The following is a 25,199-nucleotide window of genomic DNA, read 5'->3' as shown; positions in this document are numbered from 1 at the left end:
AGGGGTGGGGGAAAGAAAGTTAAGGATTCCTCTTGAATCTCCCTGTAAGGTCCCAAAGGTTGTGGATCCTCTGAAGGCCTCTTGCTTTCTATGACTCTCCCCCTGCATGGGGCGGTGTTCTCCAGGCCTGCACCCAGGGGCACACACTACTCCTGCAGTCCTCCATGCCTTGCTCACATCCGTAGTATCAGTACTCTTGCAAATGAACTCCCTTGGATTATCCCAATTCAAATGCCACTGGAACTCTGCTGATACTGCAAGAGTCCTCCCAGCTGTCATTGCACACATGCTTATTTGTGAACTACTGAACTTGGTTTTCTTGTCTTTTTCCAAAGTAGAGACTCTTGGCTTTTTCAAGTGAAGTTCAGATGGTGTGAAAATTAGCAGAAGAAAGAATTCTGAGTTCATTCCCTTTTCTTAAAAGTACTAGTGGCCTGGTGCACGAAATTCGTGCATGGGGGAGGGGTGTCCCTCAGCCCGGCCTGCACCCTCTCCAATCTGGGACCCCTCTTGCAACCCGGGACTGCTGGCTCCTAACCGCTCACCTGCCTGCCTGCCTGATTGCCCTAACCACTCTGCCTGCCGGCCTACTCAGCCCAAACTGCCCGCCCCTGCCGGCCTTCTCACCCCCAACTGCCCCCCTTTGCCGGTCTGCTCACCCCCAACTGCCCTGCCTGCTGGTCTGCTCACCCCCAACTATCTCCCCTCCCCCCCACTGGCCTGATCGCCCCCAATTGCCCGCCCTGCTGGCCTGATTGCCCCCAACTGCCCCCACCCTGCTGGCCTGCTTGCCCTCAACTGCCCCCCTGCCAGCCTGCTCTCCCCCAACTGCCCCCCCCACCGGCCTGATCACCCCCAACTGCCCCCCTGCCGCCTGATCACCCCCAACTCCCCCCCCCCACTGGCCTGATTGCCCCAACTACCCCCCCTGCCAGCCTGCTCACCCCCAACTGCCCCCCTCCCCCGCCACCAGCCTGATCACCTCCAACTGCCCTCCTCTCCTGGCCTGATTGCCCCTAACCACCTCTGCCTCAGCCCTGCCACCATGGCTTTGTCTGGAAGGACATCTGGAAGGTCTCCCGGAAGGTCTCCTGGTCTAATTAGCATATTACCCTTTTATTCGTATAGATAAGAACATCCACTAACCCCAAGTAAGACAGAAGTCAAAAGTAGGTAAAATAAGGGCACAGCTTTATTTCACTACAAGGCAGTAAGTACATTGTCGTATCAAAAATTCAGTGCTAGTGATGTTGTACCAAACGTTGTTAAGGCAGCCACTGGCTACGGACCCTAGTCTCTCCAGCCCAGCCGCAAACACAGGTTCCACATGTGCGGCAGTTCTCAGACCAGACACTTCAAAACCAAGAGGAATGCTGATCAAACACATACATCTGAATTTAGGAACAGTCAGGCCGAACTCAAAACAAAACATAGGACACCAACAACATAAATCTCCCAAAAAATAAGTGCAATCCATGCTCTTATGAACCACAGTTAACAACAACAAAAAATAACAAAAAACAAATGCAAAAATCTCCCAAATAAGTTTTCCAATGTATTACAAAAGGAAAAAAAAGTATACATATAAAAAATAAAAAAGTCTGAAATACTAGTGCATAGTCAATTACCTAACACCAAGTCTCTGTCCAAAGCTCTACTGCTTCTCTCATACTAGCAGCATGTCTACAGGCTAAGACCATAGCAGCAAGACACATCTTTTCATTTGGCATTTACAAAATTAAATTACTGAATAAAAATATAATTTGTTTTATAAAACTATTTCATACAGTAATAATTTTTAAAGCAAGCCAACAAAAAACTCACCAAATGGTTTAGTACAATAAATGTACCTCCAATGTTAGTAACCATAAATGAGCATTTACAATCTCGATTCATTATCCCATGGTATTAAACCAACATTTATAGTAATGCATTGTGTTTAGTGGTTGAGAAAAGTGAAATATTGGAGTACCATATTTTGGGTAAAATTTCAAAAACCTCATCATGAAAAAATACTGGTCTGTTGGATCCTCTAAAATACAGGTAAATCGCTTTATGTTTTAAAACATCTGCACTAAGATATTAACAACTGGATACAATTCATTACCTAATAATTTAGGTAAGACTGTTATTTATTTTTTTTAAAAAAATCCTTTTAGTTGGGTGAAATCTGATGAGATTTCATCCACCTAAAATGCACTTGGTGCCGCTCTCAACTGTTGTACCACAACAAAAATAGGTTCTTCTCCCTTTCATGAAAAGTTTCATGTAGAGGAACGACATATCCTAAGTCGACGTGAAGTGTTCTGAAAACCATAATGCTTGTCTGGGAACGTCTCACATGACCAGAGTCCGGGTTGAGAAGGCATTCCCATATTTCCGAGCCTGACCAGAGGCTGTCACCTGATCTTCCATCTTCCCACAGGATGCAGCTTCCCAGGCCCCGCTACAAGGCTGGTGGGGAAAAGAGGGCAACAGCAAGGTCAGACAGGAAGCACATATGTTAGCACCCAAACGGAGTCCCAATCCTAGCACCGCCAGCAGAGGGAATTTTGACCTCCAGATAGCAAGTGGTGGACACCAGGGAGCCTTGGTCAGATAAAATTTTAACTCTCTGACACCCAGGAATCCAGCAGAAATTATTTATACCTAAGAGAAAAAAATCCACTCCAATCAGTATCTTAAAATATAGCCATATTTTCATACTTGAGTGCCTTTTGTCTATTAGGCGATTTTACAAAGACAAGGATGGGGATAAAAATTCCCCAGACACCAAAGGTGAGCTCTATTTACCCATTAAGCAAACTCGTGAGTGCGTGAGTTCTCTGAATGAAGAAGCTCTCATAAGTGCTAGAATTGATCACCAATTCTTAAACATGGCATATGGTTTTTTTGTAAAATAGCAATTAAATAAATAATTTAGAATATCTGTTTACCAGGAGAGCTTACTTTTATTTATTTATTATTTTTTAAATTAAATCTTTATTGTTGAAAGTATTACATATGTTCCCTCCCCCCGTTGACCCTTTCTAGCCCCCATCCCCCACTCCAGGCCTTCCCCACCCTATTGTCTGTGTCCATGGGTTATGCATTATGCATACAAATTCTTTGGTTGATTTCTTCCCACCCAGCCACCCACTCCCGCCTTCCCTCTGAGAATCCAGTCTGTTCCATACTTCTATGTCTTTGGATCTATCTTGTTCCTCAGTTTATTTTGTTCATTAGATTCCACAGATGAGTGAGATCATGTGATACTTGTCTTTCTCTGATTGGCTTATTTCACTTAGCACAATACTCTCCATGTCCCTCCATGCTGCCTCAGGATAGCTCCCTTCTCAAAGACACACTGGAAGATGGAATGGGCAGCACCCAGACCCAGGTCCAGTGCCTGGCACCTCACACACATGATGTTATTTGCACAGCACTGCTACCCCATGAGGGGGGTTCATTCTCTCCTGAGTCGGGCAGAAAACAGACACTCAGGGAGTGGAAGTAACTTGCCCAAGGCCACTGCCAGGGTAAGTGATGGTGTGGCTTTGAGTCTAGGTCTGTCTTCCACATAGCCCCGGCTCCTGCCTTCCCTCCGTATTGCTCCAAACCAACATAAGTACTCTCTGTGCCCTACTTAGTTCCCAAAAGGATCTGAGATGCTCACAAAATAAAGACAAGATAACAGGGTTTAAGAAGTGGACAAGGCAGGGCCACAAATAAATGTATAAAAATTAATAATAATTGTACTTCCCATGAAGCACAATGCACCTGCTAAGTGTAAACCTCAGTTTTGGCCCTGAGCTCTCCAGCAGTCAGTGCAAAGAGGGAAATAGAAACACAAACTCAAATCTAAACCAATGGTTTTTAAAAAGCACAACTATGCCTGGTATTGACATCAAAGAGATGTTTCTTTTCCACAGGACAAAAGAAGAATAAGAAAAGAAAGGCCTCTGCTCTCTAGAGCCTCGAGTTCCCTTCAGGAGACAGAATGAACACATGTGAAACAGCTGGAACAGTGTGAACAGAGTGTGGTGGCAGGCCAGGGGAGGAGGTGATGGGACACCCAGGAACTGCAAGGGCAACACTCTAGGGCAATGATTTCCAACCCTTTCCATCTCATGGCACACCTCAACTAGTTACTAAAATTCTGATTTGACAAAACAATAGGTATACTTTTGATTCATTCACATTGGATGGCTATTGTGTCATTTGTTGTTGTTGTTATTGTTAATTCTCACTCAAGAATATTTTCCCATTGATTTTTAGAGAGAGTGAAAGGGAAGGGGCAAGACACAGATGGAGAAACATCGATGTGAGAGAGACACATCAACTGGTTGCCTCTTGCACATGCCCCGACCAGGGCCAGGGATTGAGCCCTTGACCGGAATTGAACCCGACACCCTTCAGTCCAGGGGCCAATGCTCTATCCACTTAGCCAAACCAGTTAGGGCTGTGTCACTTCTTTAAAATTTGAAAATCTAAGGGAAAAGAGGTCAGTATCTAAATAGTCAGGTATTGCATGTTTTAAACATTCTGCAGCACACCAGTTGAAAATCACTGCTATAGGGAAAGGGCAACAATAGGCAGGATTTAGGTAGACTGGACAGAGAGGAGTGCAACCCAGGTGGGGAAATAGCATGAAGGAGTCAGGGAGCTGACATCTGTACATTCTTTGTGGGAGGACCTGGGAGAGAGGAAGAGATACAGTGCACTAAATGACCCTTCACAGGTGCTTACGACACACCTCCCATGCTTCCAAGTGTTTTACATGATCATCTCATTTAATTCTCACACAACACACGTGAAACACTGCACCTGTTTTACAGACCAGCCATTTAAAAGGAAGAGAGAAGTTAGGGAACATCCTCAAGGTCACCCAGGTAAGAAGTGATGAAGCAAGAATGTGAACCCAGGCCCTAGTGAATGTAAGAAGCTGCGTCCATTAGAGTTCTTATCAGTGGACAATTGTGGGGTGAGGCCAGGAAGGCCTTGGAATGCAGAAAGAAGCATTTAGTTGGGGTGTCGAAGTTATCAGACTTTAGCAAGGAAGTATGATAAATCTGAATGAACGTGGTGATGGGGTTTCCTCACCTAATGGCTGAGACAAAGTTTCAGTGACATAAGGTTTATAGCACATGTGTTTAACTTGCAAACTTTCATAGGACACAAACTGGGTTCACTCACTCCTGCCCAATCTGCCACCCATCTCTACCACCAACATCAAAGGCACCGGCCAAGTTTACACATGTTTACCCCAAAAGGCTCAGAGGCTCCACATGTAACCTGAACTGTACGACATAGCAAGGTGGATTATTATCGCAATATTTTCCTGGAAGTGGATCACAAAGATGGCAGGACAAAGGTGCCAGGCATCAGGGCTGACTTCTGCCACCAAGCCACTTTAATGTTTTCTCAAGCTAAAATCATCAGGGTAGTTATAGCCTCCTATGAAATAGTTCTGAATAAGTGATGTTTCTCTAGGTTCGAACAAGTAGATAATTCTCATACAAATTTCATGTTTTAGTTACTTGACTGTTAACATTTTTCAGTTCAGTATTGAAACACCAAATTGACACAAGAAACCCAATTAAAAAATAAAATGCAATGCTATCATTTGAAATCTTGAGCTCACATTTGTAGTCACTGTAGCAGTGTGACATATAATAACTACCATTTGAGAGCGAACAGCTTTACTATGGTGGATGTCTACCATGAAGTATTAAGCAGTGCTTGAAGTACTTGGATCTTACAAAGCTAGTGTCTAAAGAAGTAGCAAAGCCAAAACTGGTTTGGCTCAGTGGATAGAGCATCGGCCTGCGGACTGAAAGGTCCCAGGTTCGATTCCGGTCAAGGGCATGTACCTGGGTTGCGGGCACATCCCCAGTGGGAGATGTGCAGGAGGCAGCTGGTCGATGTTTCTCTCTCATCGATGTTTCTAACTCTCTGTCCCTCTCCCTTCCTCTCTGTAAAAAATCAATAAAATGTATTAAAAAAAAAAAAAAAAAAAAGACTTGAATTAAAAAAAAAAAAAAAAAAAAAAAAAAGAAGTAGCAAAATGAAATATCTTAATATCCTAATATCCTATGTATAAATCTAAAATTACATGAAGATACACACAAAAACCAAAAATACAAATTTTGAAAGAATGCATTCAAAAAATGGAGGGAAAGGGGAATCTAAATGAGAATGGAGATGAAAATGAGGAGCAGTGAAGAATGTTCCTGTTTTTCCTGCTTAAGAATTTTTCTACTTAATTGTGTTTCAATTAATATAGAATTAATTTCTAAAAGACCATGTTGAAACAGTCTTATGCTTGCTTTTACTACACCTCTTGGTTCAAGTCAAGCTCTGATCCTTGGCTATATGATACCTAAGCTAATTCAGAATTCCCAAAATCTGTTTGGGAGAATCTAATTCCAAGTATTACCAGTTCAATATATTTTCAACTTGAAATGTGGCTGTGTTCTTGCTGGATCTCCCACACGCTATCGCTTTATTCGTATTTGGCTCTCCTCCAGGACCAGATGTTTAAAATATGATCAGTATAAGGAAGGTACCATATATTTTAAAGTAGGATTTTGAGATAAACTTTTCAGTCAACTTTTCTTAAGTCAAAGTGGAATTTACCAAGAAATAAATCAAATGGACGGAAATATTCAAATTCCAGAAAGCAGAGCATTTCAGGGGCATATGAGCCCTGAAGCTCAGGGCCTAAGAAGGGCAAGACGACTTGGAACACCTGACTCTCCCAGTGCAAACACCAGGACAGAGTACCACTGTGTACAAGAGCCACTGTGTGCAGAACAATAAGCCAACAGGTAAGTGTGCGGGCACCTCCTTTTCTGCACCGTGAGAGCACAAAGCAAACACTTCTTATAGCAATGAATGAATAAAACTGGTCAGAGCGGGCACATACCCACACCTACAGCATGAAAGGGAGAGCAGAAGGCCGAGTACTTGGGTAAGAAAAGAAACACTCAGGTCCAACAGCCCAAATGGCAGCTGCCTCCTCTTCTGCTATTTCCTTCTCCCTCCTTAACTTGAAGCCCTGGGGCCCTGGGCCAACTTTTCATGCAGACAGAATAGTTTTGACAAACGAGGATTAAATGTCTTCGTGCTGGAAGAAGATTTTTTAATACTGTCATGTAGACCTTTGTGCATCCTCCTCACTCCCTCTCTTTAAATTTTAGTTTCATTTACCATAAAAGATTGATAAGAATTACAGATTTGTGCACACAAATTCTTGTTAAGTTACTAACCCATGGTACTATTGCAGACATGTCACTCTACCCAGATTTATTTCAACATTAATAATCCTACCACACATCCTCCTCCTCTTGCCTGCAAGTCACCTTGCTTATCCTACAATCTACCTTTACTGCCCCTGGGCAGAAGTGAACTGTAAACAGACTGTCAGAGCTTTCACTGAGATATCCTGCTAAAGCACTTTAAATAAATACTCAGATCCTTTGTAGAAAACAGAAGAAATAAAAGGAGACAAGACCATGTCCGCAGGTGGTTTTCTGCCAGATTATCTTCACATTTTTCACTTAGAATATGAATAGTTTTTTCATCATGCTGAACAACTACTATTATCATTACATTCAAATAGCAACCTCACACAATAGCTGCTGATGTCAAAGGCCTTGGCAAGGTATGTGCTCTGCAATCCGAAAGCCTAATAAGAAATTTGCATAAATCATAAAAACCAATGCAACTTGTGAGATGATATTATGTTTTTCTTTTAAATTATAAGCAGATATGAAAGATGTCCAAAAGAGTATGAATAAGAATGATCTGACTTTTCTATTTAGCCCATCTGAAGAAAATAGTTTGGGCTAAAATTATAAACGTCAAAATTCCTTCCTGAAGGGGCATGTTTTTAAAATGTATCAGTTATAATAGATAACAAAGAAATATTTAGTTGTATCTTGAAAGTCAAGGATGAACCTGGGTGAACTGTCACTAAGATAAGGTTATTTTAGGTTTCCAGACTTTTCTCAGGCATTAATGCCACCCTATGCATAAATGCACAAAACAATGACTGTTCCTAACTTCAGGATGTTAACTTTTCATAGTAAAGAGCCCTAAAAATTAGGGGAGAGAAGGCCCAGGCAGTGACAGGAAGTTGCCTAATCCACCAGTGCCTCCACTTCCCATCCAAGCCTAAATTAACAATTGCTAATACTCAGGGACTTTGCCTAAAATTGGAGCTTGTCCCAGATATCTCTAGGACAGTTCTGTCTCTTCACTTTACATCTTTATAGATTTTCCAACAGTTTATATCTTATAGCCTAGGGTGTTACAAATTTTTGGAAGAATAGCTCTTTCCTTAGTCACATATTAGTTCCAGACTATTAAGATTAAGCCAAGTGCCAAATTGCTCTAAAGTAAGTCTATCTTTGCTGGCCCGAGGAAGATTCAATGTCGTAGTGTTAGCAAACCAACCCAAACAAAATCACCACATCTTGTAATATCTGGGGCAGGGCACCCTGAGTTGGAGAACTTGACATACCTTCCTACTCATTTAGCCTTTCTCAGGTCAGCCCCAAAGTTATACCCAGCAAACTTGCTTAATTTATTTATTTTTTAAAATTTTTTATTGAGTTTATTAGGGTGACTTTGGTTAATAAAATTAAGTAGGTTTCAAGTGTACAACTCTATAATACATTATCTGTATATTGCATTGTGGGTTCACCAACCAAAGTCAAGTCTCCTTCCTTCACCATTTATCTGCCCCTTCCTCCCATCTCCCCTCGACCCACCAAACTTGCTTATTATATAACATATCTTAAAAGCAGGTTGCTGAAATACTACTGATACTTATGCAAGATTCTTGCTAGGACAAGTGGAAAAAAGTGACCCAAAGGGAGAACCAAATGAATATGAATGTACACGACAACACACTGTACTAAAGAATGCCCGGAAAGCTCGATGCCACATGGAGACAGACTGTTTCCATATCTGTTGACATGCCAACACAAGTAACAGAAAAAATAGAGAAAACCAGTAAGTCAGTTGTTTCATTTCCATAGCACCAATGAGATCTGACTACCTTTATTTCAGGAATCAGTTGAATCAGCCCTTTCTTTTGGTGACCCACTGACACAGTTCTGCATGAGTGGAACAGGGAATGAGACACAGTGTGTTAGAGGAAATAATACACCACAGTGCAAGAAGACTGGTCGTTGGTGAGGCCTCCTTGCCTGTGTTTCTAAGGACAGGGCTGCACACGGCCTTTGCCTAATAATAGACACCACCAATGTACACTGGCAAATGAGCTGCCATTTTGAAAGCATTAGAATATCCACTTGAACTTCATAGCAACCTTGTGGGATAAGTGAGGGATGTGCCATGATCCTAATTTTCAGACAAGAGCATTTTGATCTGAAGAGGCTAATGAATTAAAGACATGCATGCAATTAGAAAAGGATGGTGTCTAGACTAGAACCCAGGTTCCTGCTATCTGTGTGGTAATTTATTATACTCCTTAGCAACGCCGATCAGGCAAAAATGTTTTTACCCTATTAAAAAAATCATAAGTAATTTATATAAAAATAGGAGCAATCCAAAAGACGTGAAGCTGAAAAAAGTGAGCTTTAATTGTTTGTAATAATATTTTAAGATTTTTGATGCTGTGCAAATGTGTTTAAATTATAATGGCTTGAGAAATTGACTTAAACTCACTTTTTAGAAAAGTAAGGCCATGACAAGCCAAGTCAGGAAATTAAAATTTAAGGCTGTCATTCTGTGGTTACCAAAAAGAGGAAAGTGAGTGAGTAAAAAGCATATGAACACATCTTTTACACTTGGGTTTTAAATAGGAATAAAAGGAAATTATAATTTAAGAGAAAAATACAGAAGTTCAGAAGGCTTATAACTTAAGTACAGTTTCAGATCTACTAATAAAAATGTCGATCTTAAGAAATGCTTGGCGGTAAAATGTATTTATTTAAAAATGTAAAGCAAATTGAAAGCATATTGAGGAAAATAGGCACCTCTTTTCTTCTTGCCGAGGAGGGAGAGTGTGTGTGTGTGTGTGTGTGTGTGTGTGTGTGTGTGCACCAGCTGCAGGCTCTCTCAGGGTAACTTTTGAACAGCTCAAGCTTTCTAGGCTGAATGTTTATTTCCTCACTGTGATCATTTTTGAGCTTTTAGACTCCATTCTCTACCCCCCACACAAATGGGGGGAAAATGGTCCAAGATGAGGAAAATGGTCCAAGGTGAAAATCTCACATATTTTAAGCTACACAAAAGACACAAATACCACACATGTCTCAGAACATTTATATTATGATTCCCTGACTGCTTTTATAATTTAAAATTAAAGCACCTTAGAAACCAACAAGAAACCCAACAATTATAAGATTATGTAGCTGCCACAAACTACTTTTGGCAAATATTCAACATAAATAATTTTAAAAACAAATATAACATTAGTTGTGCATAATGGCTAATAATTGCCTCTAAGCATTCTAGCTTATGTGTTAGGAGATATATGGAGAGTTCTGATTTATAAAATTTATTGCTTCTCAATGCACATAAGGAATGGACATATTTGGTACCCTGACTTTGGTCTCTACAGACATTTCCTACTAAAATGGCCAATCTTGGGGAAATGGTTGGTTTCTAGGAAGAGAGGAAGGAAATGTGGCTATTAAATTAAAGCCATTTGAATTAAATAAAATGGAAAATTCTGTTCCTCAAAAGCACTAGCCACATATGACAGCAGCATACTAGTATGGAACATTTTCATCATGGCATAGGTTCTATTGGACAGCATTGGTCTAAAGATTAAGAGAGATTTAAGAGACTTAAACACCAAATGCAATGTGTGAAATTGTTTCAATTTTGATCAAACAAACAATAAAAAGATTCTTTTCTGGATTAATGGGGAAATTTAAATAAAGCCCAGGAATCAGAATATCAAGGAAGTATTGTTAATAATGTCATCCATAGTATTACGTTATATATGAAAATGTTCTTACTTTTAGAGATAGATGAAAATAAAATGTTGCATTGTCTGGAATTTTAGAACGCTTCATAAAAAATGGATGAGATATAAAAAATGGATGGCAAAGTGTTAATAATTGCTAAATCTAATTCATAGAATATTTTCTATACTTCTATGTATGTTTGAGATATATCATAATGAAATGTTAAACTCATAGCTTCTTGTAGTTCTAGTTTTAATATATCACATGTATTTACACATATTTCTGTATAAGCATGTGCATTTATATGTACATGAAAAGCTGAACCGTAAGGCCCAGTATCTGGGCCTCCATAAGAGTAATTGGTCTGTGTGAAGTGTTACTGCCATAATAAAGCCAGCGATGATTAAAACCAAAATGACAGAATCCAGACTTGCCAAATTATGTAGTCTTCAATAAACTGTTCTTATACCTAAGGAAAGTTATTTAGTCAACTAGATGGATAGATAATAGTTATGTAATACTGCACTATTACAAGTGGCAAATATTTTAGAAGTCTCAGAATTTTAAAATACTGTAGGAGTCATATTTAGTTGTTTTAATTAAAAAGCACTATGATAAAATATGTAGTTTGGCTAAAATCTCACTTAACACATTTGATTTATTGTAAGTATAAATAAAGTTTATAGAAGTTAAATGTATATATAGTACTTTAAATCAAATAGCCACATCATTTAACAAAGGCACAATATGTTCAATAATACCATGCATGAGAGATCTGCCTAATTAGGTCAAATTATCAATGGATACATATGATAAAGCACTGTTTTAAACAAACAAAATTAGCAAATTGCATAATAACCTATATATTGTTGAGCTAGGATTATATGAAGTATAGGCAATATATGCTTAAATATTTAGAATTATTTGATGCATTCTTAATGTTCATCATAAAAGTTTGAAGCATTTTAGAAATCACATATTTCTATGGTATCAGAAGCTAGATCTTCATGTCACAAAACAAAGGAGATACTTAGTGTGTATGATTCATTCATTAAATAAATATTTCTTAAAATGAATTGGTTACCCATTATAACAGGTTATTAAAGTAAATTTGAGCAGTGTACATCAGTAAACCATATAGTGCAGACAGAAAGATTGACTCTAAAAATAACTTTCAAGTCTCAGTTATTCAGTTTAGTAGAATTGACAAATACCACTTTCACTGTTGGATGAACATAGCTGGCTTAAACTTAGTATATAGATGTCAGAATCGCTAGAGTTCCAGATAGGACTTGTTAACATGCTGGAAATACAGATGAATAAAACAGAGCTATTACTTAATTTTGAATTTCAAAGATAAGTAATGTCTTCTTGAAATAAAATATAAATATGTTGATAATAAAGTTCCATACTGATTTTAAAAAAATTCAATAGCGTTAAAAACTTAAATACAGTTGACCTTTAACAATGTGAGGGTTAGCAACACTGACCCCTGCACAGTAGAAAATCAGTGTATAACTTTTGACTTCTCCAAAACTCAGTTGTCCTTTGGTACCCATGGGGAATTGGTTCCAGGACCCGCTCAAGTACCAAAATTCACAGATGCTCAAGTCCTTTATATAAAACTAGAGGCCCGGTGCACGAAATTCGTGCATGGGTGTGGTCCCTAGGCCTGGCCGGCGATCAAAGCGTGAGCATCTGGTGTGGAAGGGCAGGTCCCAGCTGACCTCTGGGCCCTGGGCAGCACCTGGGCCCCCAGGCCCCTGTGCGCTCCCCTCCACCTGAATCATTGGGCCCCCACCCGGCTCCCCCAGCACCTGGGAGCCAGGCAGCAGCCTCACCCCAAGCTGGTCGCCATCTGCAGGAGATCGGCAGGGCATTTGGGCCCCACTCACACCTGCCTTGGCCTGGCACCGCCCGCTCACCTGCTCCACCATCCCGCTGCGGTTCTACTCTCTTCGGGGCCCATCGGGGCCAGCAGTGCCTCCACTGCCACCCGCTGCCAGCCCTGCGTTGCCAACACCCACCATGCTCCACACTACCCCCTGGTGGTCAGCACACGTCATAGCAAGCGGTTGAACTCCCAGTTGAATTCCCGGTCAAGGGGACAATTTGCATATTAGGCTTTTATTATATAGGATAGTGTAGATCAGCCCTTTGCAATCATAAATTCAACCAATCACTGATTGAAAATACTGTTTTTCATCCAAGCTTGGTTGAATCTGTGGGTGTGAAACCTGAGGATACATAGGGCCTACTATTATATATTTATTGACAAAAAAATCCGCATATAAATGGACCAGAGCAGTTCAAACCCATGTTGTTCAAGGGTCAACTGTACTGATAACTTGCCAATTTTAGATAACATATATTTTATATCAGTACCATGTTCAACCCAATGGTTTTGGCTAAATACTAATTGGTTATGCCAAACACTTTTAGGATTCAATTTTAGGAAAATAAACAAGGGTTTTCACCTTAATCATAACTACTTAAGTGTATTTTACATAGTTGCTCTTTGAAATTTAGGATGCCCTTTTTATATACTACTAAAAATGTGGGTTGGGTCCCACAAGCTAAGTTACAAAATATATGCAAAACTTAATCTACCTTAATGTACGAATAGCACTTAGTCAAATTCTATGCTGTGGAAACCAAGGGCCAAGTAATTTAGGAAGGGAAAGGGAAGGAAAAACAAGGAAGGCATCTTCCTTCTGGAGCCAGGATCAGCGCCGGGTGAAACTAAGAAGTAGCTACCTTTGCCTTGGCACCCTCCTAAACCGCCTTCTGTGTCCGTCTTATACTTTGGTGCAGTTCGTTCCCTTTGTCATCTCCCAATTCTTTGTGATATTCGGAATCTTCTGCACGTGGGGCCTACCCAGGAACCACTCCGGGTGCCCCACAAGCACCGACTCTGCCTATCCACACTTTGGTTAACAGTCACCTTTCACCAATGCCTGTTGGATCAGATAGAGGCTACAGGAAAGCAATCTGGTCGAATTAAGCACCAAAATGTGCCTAGAGCCCTTCCAGCTGTATTACTTGCATTACATTATTTGTACCACTTGAAAAATAATGCTAAATATCACAAATCATTAAAAGGGGGAAATTTTAAGATGCTCACAATTTGGAGAGAGAAGGCCTCCCCAAAGATGGAAAAGCCCTTTACAGAAAGGGCAAGCTCCTAAATCACACATCCTATTCCAGTGCACTTAGCTCACAGTATACCCTTGACTGTCCACTTCTAAACCCAAGTTATTTATATGCTCCAAGGCTTATGAAGTCCCCCTTCGTGTCGCTCAGGGAAATGGAGGGGGCGCTCTGCAGGTGGCTGGGCAAGGGGCTATTTAATGTTGGGAAATGCTTTAAATAATTTAGGGGAGTAAATTTGCATTCTTATTTACATCTGGTGCAGGATTAATTTGGAATTTGTTGTATTTCATTAACACATACTGACTTCAGAGTTACAAGAGAAATTCTTTTGACATGAAAACCCAGCAGCAGATGGTCAACAACAGGTTAGCCCTATGATATTGACACTTGACTTACTTATTCTCATAGTCAAATATGTCATAATTATTTATTTTTTAGCTAGCTCATTTCAAACTTCATTTAAACTCTAAATAGCGGCTTGAGTTGATGGCTTAGTGATGGAGCATAAAAATTTTTGGAACAAAAAGTAAACTATAGCAATGAACTTTATAGAATTTTTAAAAGCAGAAGGAGATATTGACACATGTGTAATATATGAATTTAGTCTCAGACACAGTAAGAAATGTTTCATCTCATCATACATTGGGAACCTGCTCTAATAAAAATTTCCAGCATGTCTCATATGAGTCACAGCAAGGAATTTTCAATTTTTTGAAAAAATATTTTTATGGATTTCAGAGAGGAAGGGAGAAGGAGAGAGAGATAGAAACATCAGTGATGAGAAAGAAACATTGACCAGCTGTCTCCTGCATGCCCCACACTGGGGATCAAGCCCACAACCCAGGCATGTGCCCTGACTGGGAATTGAACCCTGGCCTCCTTGTTCAAAGCTTGATGCTCAACCACTAAGCCACAACTGAGTTTTTATATCAAGAGTTGTTTAAAACTACCACTCCTCTATGTCTAAAAACTCTTATCAAAGGATTATCGGTCAATGGACTGATTGATTGATTGTCAAAGTGGACTTTACTTCAGTAGCTCACAGTGGTCCTGCTCACCCCACATGAGAGAGGAGTCCTGATTGGGGTTGAATGGTCCACCTCAATTGTTGCCAGTTGCACCTAGCCCTGGGCAGGGGGAGGGACAGGCTTTCCCCAGCTTGTCCTAGGGAATGACTTTTAAGATACCAATGTTGGAATGGTAATTACCTGCAAGGGACTTGCCAGGGACCTGTTTTTAGGTACTGTAAAAGCTTTGAGAACGTTGTCTTCATCTTCTGATACTGGCGTCATTAAAACGGAACTTGTAAGAATATTCTAAAGGGAAAGAGAATAATTTGAAATTCAAATGAAGTTGGATAATATGAAAGCCAACACAATTCTGACACTATAGTGAGTAGATTGCTATGAGATGATACACATTAGTGGGGAAAATTCAGGTATCTGCCAGAAATTCTCTTCTCAATGAACTAAAAGGAAAACTCAACTATGTATTAACCCTAATCCCACTGTGGCCAACACCAATAAGAAAAAAAGCTAGGCACTCAGAAAACATCTGCTAAATGAATTACTAAATACATCTTTAAAAATGAAAGTTTTACTAATCTCTAGTGAGAGAACTATTTTATATATTGGCACAAAAATATTTCAGAGGTACAAATTAGTGGCACTATAATAGTAATGGTTAAAAGTATGTAATTTAAAACTAGACTTTCTGAGTTTTAACCCACTTATTAGCTATATGATCTTGAGCAAGTGACTACGCCTCCTGGTGCCTCAGTTTCTCAACTGGTATAATGGAAATAATGTTACCAACCTTGTAAGGATGTTGAGAGCATGAAATGAGTTAATGTATCTAAAGCTCTTAGACCGGTACTTTTCACTTTGTACATATTGAAAAAATATTAGCAATTGTTACTAGCTTTGATTCATCATAAAGGACAATCATTTACAAATTAGAAAGTTAAAAAAATGGTGGTAACTGGTGCTAAAAAAAAGAAATGAGCCATCAAGCCATGGAAAGACTTGAAGGAAACAAAAGTACGTATTATTAAGTGAAAGAAGCCAGGCTAAAAAAGCTACACAATGTATGATTCCAACTATATGACATTCTGGAAAAGGCAAAACCATGGAGACAGTAAAAAGATCGGTTGGTTGCCAAGGGCTGAGGGGGAAGAAGGGCTAATAGGTGGAGCATAAAGAATTTTCAGTGAAACTACTCTGTGTGATACTATAATGGTGGATACATGTCATAAATTTATCTAAACCCATAAACTTTACAACACCAAGAGTGAGCCCTGATATAAACTATGGACTTCGGGTGATAACTGTAACAAATGTATCACCCTCGTGGGGGGTGTTGATAATGAAGGAGACTGCGTGTGTGGGGACAGTGTGTATATGGGAAATCTCTGTACCTTCTGCTCAACTTTTCTGTGAGCCCAAAACTACTATAAAAAATAAAATCTATTTTAAAAATGGTTGTAACCAAAGCAATCCATTATAGGGTACAATAAAGGGCATCCACTATAGACACTATAGCACTATGCCACATGCTACATAGAACCAACCAGGTGACAACTTAACAAGGAAATACTACATTTAAAAGACAAATAAATAAATGAAAAGAAAATTTAAAAATTAACATTCTGTTTTCATGGAAAATACATATGTTCATACAGCAGATTTTTTTTAAATGGCAAGGACTTTCAAATCCTAAGAAAACAAATAATGACAAAGTCTGCAGTGGAATAGAACCTATTTCCAATACATAAACAAAACCTCAACTTTACATTCAACATTAATAACAGTAAGAAAATACTCATGCAAGAGAATATTTCGATGATGCATTGAGGAGTGCGGAAACCACAGTAGCCCACGGGCCACACACAGAATCCTGTGTGCACCAACATCTCATCACATGGATGTGTACTTACTGGCATATCTGCCACAGGTGATGCCTGTGTGAACAGCTGAGTGTTCAGATTCTCGCCTTCCCAGTGGTTCGAGCAGAAGAAGTTTCCTGCTTTATCAGTTGGAGATTCCACCTAAAAGCAAAGAGGAAGTGCTTTGTTGTTTCGAGAACCAGAATTCCCCAGGAAACAGTTCTACTCAAGAGTAAATTTCTGTAAAATGAATAGGGTCTGAGAGGATCATGTGTAGCATGGTAACTATAGTTGATGTCACTTATTGTATATTTCAGTGGTTCTCAACCTTCCTAATGCCGCGACCCTTTAATACAGTTCCTCATGTTGTGGTGACCCCCAACCATAAAATTATTTTCATTGCTACTTCATAACTGTAATTTTGCTACTGTTATGAATCGTAATGTAAATATCTGATATGCTATATGTGTTTTCCAATGGTCGCAACCCACAGGTTGAGAACCGCTGGTATAATTGAAATCTGCTAAGAAAGTAGAGTTGAAATTTTCTCACCTATAAGGGCGAATATGTGAGGCGATGGATGTGTTAACTCAATGAGGAAGAATCCTTTCACAATGTATACATATATCAAATCATCACGTTGTACACTTTAAACAATTTACAACTTTACTTGTCAATTACATCTCAATTAGGCTGAAAAAGAGTAAATGTCTAGCCAGTCTCCTAGTCACTTATCCTTATATGAAAATACATTCAAGAGGCACTGTATCTAAGCTGTTAGAAACATTTCTTGCTACCAAGCTCAAACTTTGATCCTTGCAATTTAGATTCCCTTTTTTATACCATGAGTTAAAGATACTATTATTTTAATTTAAATTTCAATTCTCCATGACATCTAAAAATTAAATATATATATGTATCAATAATCTCTCTATGTAACCAGGGACAAAAGTAAGTAAAAAGCTCCTTCCTTCTCATTCCTTTATCCTCTCCAGCATGTTTTCTGTTCAAACATGAAGTAGATAGAAGTGGCTTGGCTTCCCAAATGACAGGCCACATGCCTGCAGTCTGACAGCAGCTCTGAACTGCCTCTGGCATGAAAATCTTGTAGGAAAAGGGTATTGTTCCACAGTGATGATGCAGACTCATCCATAAGGTACAGAGGGAACAGCATTCACAGCCTATTCCTTTCAAAGGATCACGAATTTACCTCTTGTTTGATCTTCTTCAGTAAAGGTCCATTTCCTTGAAACTCGGTAACAATTCCAGATTCATCAGATTCCTGTTTGATCACATCCTGCAGGTCTTCTACTAGATGAGATGGTGTCTGAGGCTGAAGGGAAGAGTGGGCATGCCGTTTGCATCAGAGGAAAATTTCTGTCTGAACTAACAAACCAACTAACCCAAGAATTTTACAAACACTTACTAGCATCTTCAAGGGGCCATATTTTATTTCTTGAGCTGCAAGTGCATGTTTAAATGGTGTAGGGGTTCTCGGAGAGCTTTCTAGGATTGACTTTTTGATAGCTGGAGTTCTGAAACTTTAGAAAGAAAACAAGTGTTGGCTCAATACACAAGAACATATGTCCCTCACACTGCTCTCCCTATTACATTTAATATTTTTCTACTGAATAAAAGACTCTGTTATTCATATGGAATTGGGTATACTGATTAATCACACACATATTGTTAATAAAAAGATATTATGTACATCAATCATTCTGAAAACACATGTACTGCCTGCCCCTGCGTTTCTATAATGATCATAAGCATTGTGAAGATCTGATGTCATTTACAAATACATTTCACCTATTATTAAAACATGGTCCACAGTAGAAAACATGTTAATATTTTAAACTACTTATTGTACTTGGAAATAATAAGATTAAAGATTGATTAAAACTCATATTGATGTTCTCTGCCATTTCTTTGAATTGGTTAAGCCTTTATTGAATATAAATGACTGCTTAATCATTCCTATAATATCATATAATATTACTGGGGGTGTCAGAAGCAGTCCTAATCTATATAAATTTCAAAAGAAAAAAATAAGGTTAAAAAATATGAACTAAAAAGAACTATTCTCATTCTTGTTCTGAAGTGTATAATCAAAGAGAAAAGGAGGCTAAAAATCTTATTTTCAGTGAAGAAGAAAAGGCCTATTGAACAAACAGAAAAACTGAATGGAAAAGTTATATAAAAACTACCTCTGCGTATATGGGAAAATTTGAGGTAAACTACAAAAATTAATTTAGTTTATCCTCCCACCATCTACCTCTGGATAGTTATAATAGGCCCAGGACACATATTCAATGTGGAATATACATGATTAAATACATACAAGTGGATCCATAACATTATATACATTCAAATGGATCACAGTGTTGATGCCAGACACTGGGGACTATATTGAGACATTGGAGACTATATTCTCTTAAATAACTATAAGTAAATAAGATCAATAATTTTATTCTTGAACCAAGAACTTACATAGTATTTTCCTTTTGAGCTTTCACAGTCTGGTCTCTATGAAATGGTGTTGTAACAGTCAATTTGTGACCACTGAGAGGGGTGGCAGTTAAAGAAGGCATTTCCAAGTCTAAGTTTTCATGATTACTGGAAGTGTTTAAGAACTAAATATGGGAAGAAAAACATTACTTAGATCAAGCAGTCATTCTTTATTGAGCCAAGTTTAAAAATCACACTGTGATAACAAGCAAATATGTTTTACTGACCCACCATATAAAATAATAAAGATGCTCACAACATGTAGTGTTGGACAAGGGTATCATTTTATGTTAATTGAACACCAAGATTTGGAGTCTGATTTAAAAAAAAAAATACCAACCAAAAATCTAGGGTCAATGCTGAAAAAATTGCAAAATCCTAAGAAAATATTCTCAATAAATGACATTTGCCATTAAAGAAATAAGATGCACTCTTCATGAAGATTAAAAGTGTTACAGTGATTTGGGGAAAATAATGATTATTTTTCTTTTATACTCTGTTGTCTCTCTTTAATGATCGTCGAGCCATTATTATAGAAGGCTTACATTAGGTGGAACATTTTTTAACAATAAGCTATTTCTCTCAGAACATTAATGTTCTAGGAAAATAATAGGTGTTCCTCAAACAGTTCCAAGGTAAAATAAATTTGGGAAACACATGTCATAACCTCCTCCTGGACATTCACAATGCACATCAGTGGATTAAAATCAATCTTTAACTTAGTTTGAGTCAGTGTTTCCCAAACTTATATACTTTATATGTGGATGGAACATCTATCAAAATCTTGCAGAATGAGTATTATCTAGAACACAATTTGGAAAATACAAGCAAAAAGCAAGATAAATTGTTTTGGTGAGTGCATCACATTTGTTTATACTTAGTGCTGTTCTTAACACTCAACAGAAATAATTGGAAAAACATTTTAAAGTGCCAAATTACCTATTAATTTCAATTATTTTAATAAGTAAGAAACACACAAGTTTTTAAAGGAATTATAATTTCCATGCCTTTAAAAAATACTATATGAAACAAGAATATTCATTGGCAAAAAACTATGCTAATAAAATCTTATGGCACAACTCAATATGCCATAATTGAGAAATTGAAATTAAAACATAAATTGTTTTCCTTAAGCATTTGTCCCTTATGCTCTTCCCAAACTTTTCCACTTAAAGATGGAATGGAACCCTTAAAATTTCTAGTTGCAACCCAAGCATAGTTTGCTTCCCTCCGCCCCTGGGTCAGTGAATCATGTAAGTGAACAAAGAGGCAGAAAAATCTGTGAAAATTTTTAAAGGGAGTGAGGGAAGGGAGAAGAGAAAGGGATAGAAATGTTAAACTCTAGTAGTGGAGGAAATAATAGCACATCTCATGCAACTAACCATCTTTCAAATCACTTGAAAGAGAGAATTATGACAAAATCATCAGTCAACGTACAGACAGCCTAAACTTTGGGAGGCAGTATAACTTAGCAACAGCTAGATTCAACAATGCAACAAAATCAGTGAGGGTAAAAATAATTAGTCATTTGTCCCAAAGGATTAGTTTCTAGATTATTAAGGCTTGATTGTCTGTTGAAAATTAGTAACAGCTGCGCAGAAACTGTGCTCTACCTGCGAGGGGGAGAAGGACAGGCTTTTGACAGGGGACCGATTGGGAGTTGAACTGCTGACGTCAGCAAATATGAAGGACCTAGGGTCTCCAGTGGCTAAGGGGCTGGCCTGGCGCCGCTTTGTTCGAAGGATGACCAGTGGAATGGTGCTGTGCCTCTCAGGAGGTACGGGCTTGAGCGGGCCAAGTGAACCCTCACTCAACGTGCGTTTGCTAGGCTCTCTTGCGGGTCTATCCACATTGCCCTCTCTTTGCTGGAGCTGTAGGGCTTTGCCTGCATGCTGTTGGCTAGGTGAAAATTCTGCTTCTCCAAAGAGTTCAAAATTGCTGAGGTCACACCATGATGAAGAATCCTGAAAGAATGTGGGAGGCGCAGAACTCTGAGACAGTGTGTGCATGATATGTGCCGTCACCTGAAACAGCACTGAGAAAGAGATGCTGAATGCAAAGAAAACACCTGCCGGGCCCCCATGTTTAACATCTTCAGGATTAACAATTGTTCTGATACCCTGCTGGTCCTACAGGAGCGATGCAGGGGCCTTTGGGTGCTCTAGCATTTGCATGCAGTCCAAAGCAAAAAAACAAAAACAAACCCTTTTCTAGATGGCACACTTGGCAATGTTTATCCCCTGTCTGAGGGGGGACTGATTGGAAGCTGAACTGCAATACAGGCTTTTTAACTACAGGGAAACAGTGGAAATGAGTGGAGTGTCTGCTCTTGAGGGGCTGAACCCAAGTCTGTTTCACTGAAGGTGGTTTGTCTCAGTGAACCATATGAGACTGGTAATCGATAACCAATGTTTTGTGGAGAAAGCCATGCACCACCAATGAACCTATTACCACTTCAAATATATTGAAAGATTGCTTTAAGCTCTGAGCAAACATAATTCTGAATGTGCTGTCCAAAAGCAAGGCACAATTCTAGAGAAACACAAAGAAGGAAACAAATTAAAAAAATAAAAGATAACTCAAAGATCATTCCCATAACCCAAGCTCTACTTTTAGGTCATTAACTTCACTATTTAAAAAAAAAATATATGCATTTTGAAGGAAATGTGTGAAAAGCTACCTTTTATCTGGGTAGCCTATGAAATCAGATCTTTGGGGAAAAAACATACACAGAAAAACTAAAATAATATTTTTACCTTATTTGTTAATTACATGATAGTTGGCTCTGGAAAATGGCAACGCTTTGAGAAATGGGTTTCCTCACTCCCCTTCTAGAAACATTAACATGCCTGAATAATCTACTTACAGAATCTATAAATTGAAGTGTTTCTGCAAATTCTAAGAGGTTCTTAACATTATCCAGAATGGCTCCTTGGTGGACGATCATGCACCTCGCAGGAGAGGCGCTTTCTTCAGGTAAGCAGCCAGGATCCACAGGCAGAGATGGCGTGGAGTGGTGCTCTTCCAAACAGGAAACAGGTGCACTGTCTCCATGAGGTCTGGTGTGGTCGGCGATGGTGGTGCTGTGCCACCCGGGGTAGCTGCATGTGTGGTTCTGTGTCTAAGGAGGTGGGGGGGGGGGGGGGATAAAGAAAGAGCGGGGAGAAGAAAGGGAGAAGGAACTTAGCAATGAAGTTGCACAAGGTATCAGATGCTGTTGGAGGAAAGATAAAAGTAGTTGCATCATTCAGAACTTGCGCCTATGAAACAGTTGTCAAGATGTTTCCTTTTATCAATGCAAGACCCTGCTTTTTAATAGTGGTATAGTCTGTCATCTACACGATGACCTTAATTGCCCATCCTTTCGTTAAAAATGCAAACAGGGGGACCATGTTACAAAGCCCGACTCTCACATGGAGTTAAAAATCTATTAACATAATTTCCAATAGGACCATAAATGTTTGCTGTGAATTAAGAATTCTCCTATTCTTTCTAACCTACATAAAGGCTGGAGAATGCAAGAGTTAGAGTTGCCTTTCTCTGCATATATTCTTGTTGCTTCTATCCCAGCTGTGGGCAAACTACGGCCCGCGGGCCAGATCCGGCCCGTTTGAAATGAATAAAACTGAAAAAAAAAAAAAAAGACCGTACCCTTTTATGTAATGATGTTTACTTTGAATTTATATTAGTTCACACAAACACTCCATCCATGCTTTTGTTCCGGCCCTCTGGTCCAGTTTAAGAACCCATTGTGGCCCTCAAGTCAAAAAGTTTGCCCACCCCTGTATCCCCTTCTACTGCAAAGGATTGCACCGATGCAGAGAAGGAGTGCCAAATCAACGTGGTTAGGAAAGCAGAAGAGCAAATTAACAGAAGTCTCCTTTCAGCATGACCACGAAACAGGAGAAATTGCAAAACATTCAAGTTAAAAAGTGGGCGAACTAACATAAGCACATAATAATGGTATTATTTAACCAAAAAAGTTTTTACTCCTAGAAATACCTACTCTGTATCACATCTCTTTTATTTACTTGGCTGGTTAACTACATATGTTACAAATTACAAGCTGCTTTCCCAGTTTGCTGCTCAATCACTAAAAAAGATGTCAACATTCAGTAATGGTTCGCATAGCTTTCACATATGCAAACAAAAGAGAGCAGCTAATGTTATTCATGGAGAGAGTATATGCATCTTTTTCACATGTATACACTGAACATGCACCAAATCATGTATGAAATAATAAAGTATGAAAATCTAGGTTAAGAAACATAATAAAGAAAAAATGAAATGAATAGGCATCATACAGATACAAAGCTTTGTAAAAAATAGTTTCATTCATTTTTATCTTTGATAGTCTTTGAATTGATTCCAGTCCTTCTAAAAAAAATCAATGATGACAATCACTAATAGATGTGTCTATTGCAACATAAAAGGACTACTTCCAATTTAGTCAACATTCTTATACCAACTGGGTTTTATTACACAAAACTCATGTCTAAATGTCACTAATGGATATACAGAGCCTTGACTATGTAATATTTAGAAGAGAAGGAAAAAGATACAGAAGAGCACTGGGGTAAAGCCACACTCCTCCCATTTCGGCCCACGGTGACATTCTTACTGGTAGCGCCTGCTGTCCTTTGAGCTCATTCTCAGTTGACATTAGGAGCAACTCTAATTCCTTTATTCGTTTTTCTTTCTCAGGGTCTTCATCATTATAGTGTCTCTGAAATTAAAAGTTAAGAGAGGAAAAAAATAAAAGGCTTTAATGGAAGCTGTAAACACAATGGTTGTGGCCTTTAGTCAAGAGGGAACACACAGCCCAAAGAGCCTGGGCGTGAAACCAATACCAACTGAATTGGGCCACGGTTGAAATCTTTGTGAATGTCATTCTGGATGTAAGAGAGTGATGGGACATCGGAGGCTAAAGTGGACGCTGACTGATGAGTTGTTTATAATATGAGAGAATATGAGAATCCCTGAGCAAACTCACTCTCGAAGTGAAGACTGGCAGATGGCTGGCTGGAGCTCCCCCACCCACCTCTCCACTTGTCCCTGCTTTTTTACTTCAGTTGGTCAGGTGACAATATGTGTTTATAAGAAAGAAATAAAGCATGTCTCAAAAATGGTGCCTTAAACAGCTAGTGAGTTTCTTTAGGAAATGACCTTACAATGGTCTTACCTGAATGGCTGCAGCAGCAGGCTGTGGAACATTGACTATATTGACATGTAATGCGACAGGATATGGGACATGACTGGAGACCTAGACACAAAAAAAGGCAAAACAAAGGACGAATCATTCATGGTTACATATGCTTCAGGGCACTTGGCTTGCTTAAGGACTGAGAAAAAGAATACTTCACTGATCAAATTCACTAAAGATTAAACAAACACACACACACACACACACACACACACACACACTCCTCTAATTTGAAATTTTAGCCAGGCTTTTAATAATGGCTAAATAGCTAAAGCAACATAGTGAAAAAAAAATTTAAAGTGCTCATCATCGATCCTGACAGGAAGTATTCCTTAGAGAAAAATACATCTAAAATACATTCATAAATGGATGAAAGGAGTTTTGGTGGGAAAAACTGATGGCACTAGCTGTTTATAAATAAAAATATTTCTCTGGGGGTAATATGAGTTTTAGTAAATAGCACAGAACTGCTTAAGATAGTTTGTTCACCTGAGACCTTTCTGGAAAGTCTATAGTCAAATAT

General features: G+C 39.0%; 1 protein-coding gene across 3 annotated transcripts in view; it reads right to left on the bottom strand.

Annotated features, from left to right (window-relative positions):
- Positions 1-1,179: 1,179 nt before the first annotated feature.
- MYB (MYB proto-oncogene, transcription factor) overlaps positions 1,180-25,199 on the bottom strand; it is a 36,151-nt gene continuing 12,131 nt past the window's right edge. For 2 of the 3 annotated variants that reach the window (XM_070417738.1, XM_070417739.1), the window contains exons 7-16: positions 24,656-24,736; positions 24,095-24,199; positions 22,340-22,594; positions 21,087-21,437; positions 19,456-19,598; positions 18,392-18,506; positions 18,176-18,298; positions 17,017-17,127; positions 15,290-15,397; positions 1,180-2,454 (exon numbers count right to left, since the gene is read on the bottom strand). In XM_070417738.1, coding sequence (XP_070273839.1) covers positions 2,338-2,454; positions 15,290-15,397; positions 17,017-17,127; positions 18,176-18,298; positions 18,392-18,506; positions 19,456-19,598; positions 21,087-21,437; positions 22,340-22,594; positions 24,095-24,199; positions 24,656-24,736 — 1,509 coding nt within the window. In that variant the 3' untranslated portion in view covers positions 1,180-2,337. The remainder of the gene's footprint in view (positions 2,455-15,289; positions 15,398-17,016; positions 17,128-18,175; positions 18,299-18,391; positions 18,507-19,455; positions 19,599-21,086; positions 21,438-22,339; positions 22,595-24,094; positions 24,200-24,655; positions 24,737-25,199) is intronic. The other variant, XM_070417741.1, reaches the window with a different exon arrangement.

The sequence above is a fragment of the Myotis yumanensis genome, unplaced genomic scaffold (genome assembly GCF_028538775.1).
Source record: "Myotis yumanensis isolate MYYU_CA2020_CCGP unplaced genomic scaffold, mMyoYum1.0.hap1 SCAF_6, whole genome shotgun sequence".
Taxonomy (NCBI): domain Eukaryota; kingdom Metazoa; phylum Chordata; class Mammalia; order Chiroptera; family Vespertilionidae; genus Myotis; species Myotis yumanensis.
The sequence above is the reverse complement of the archived record's forward strand: the minus strand, read 5'-3'. Positions and strand labels throughout refer to the sequence as shown.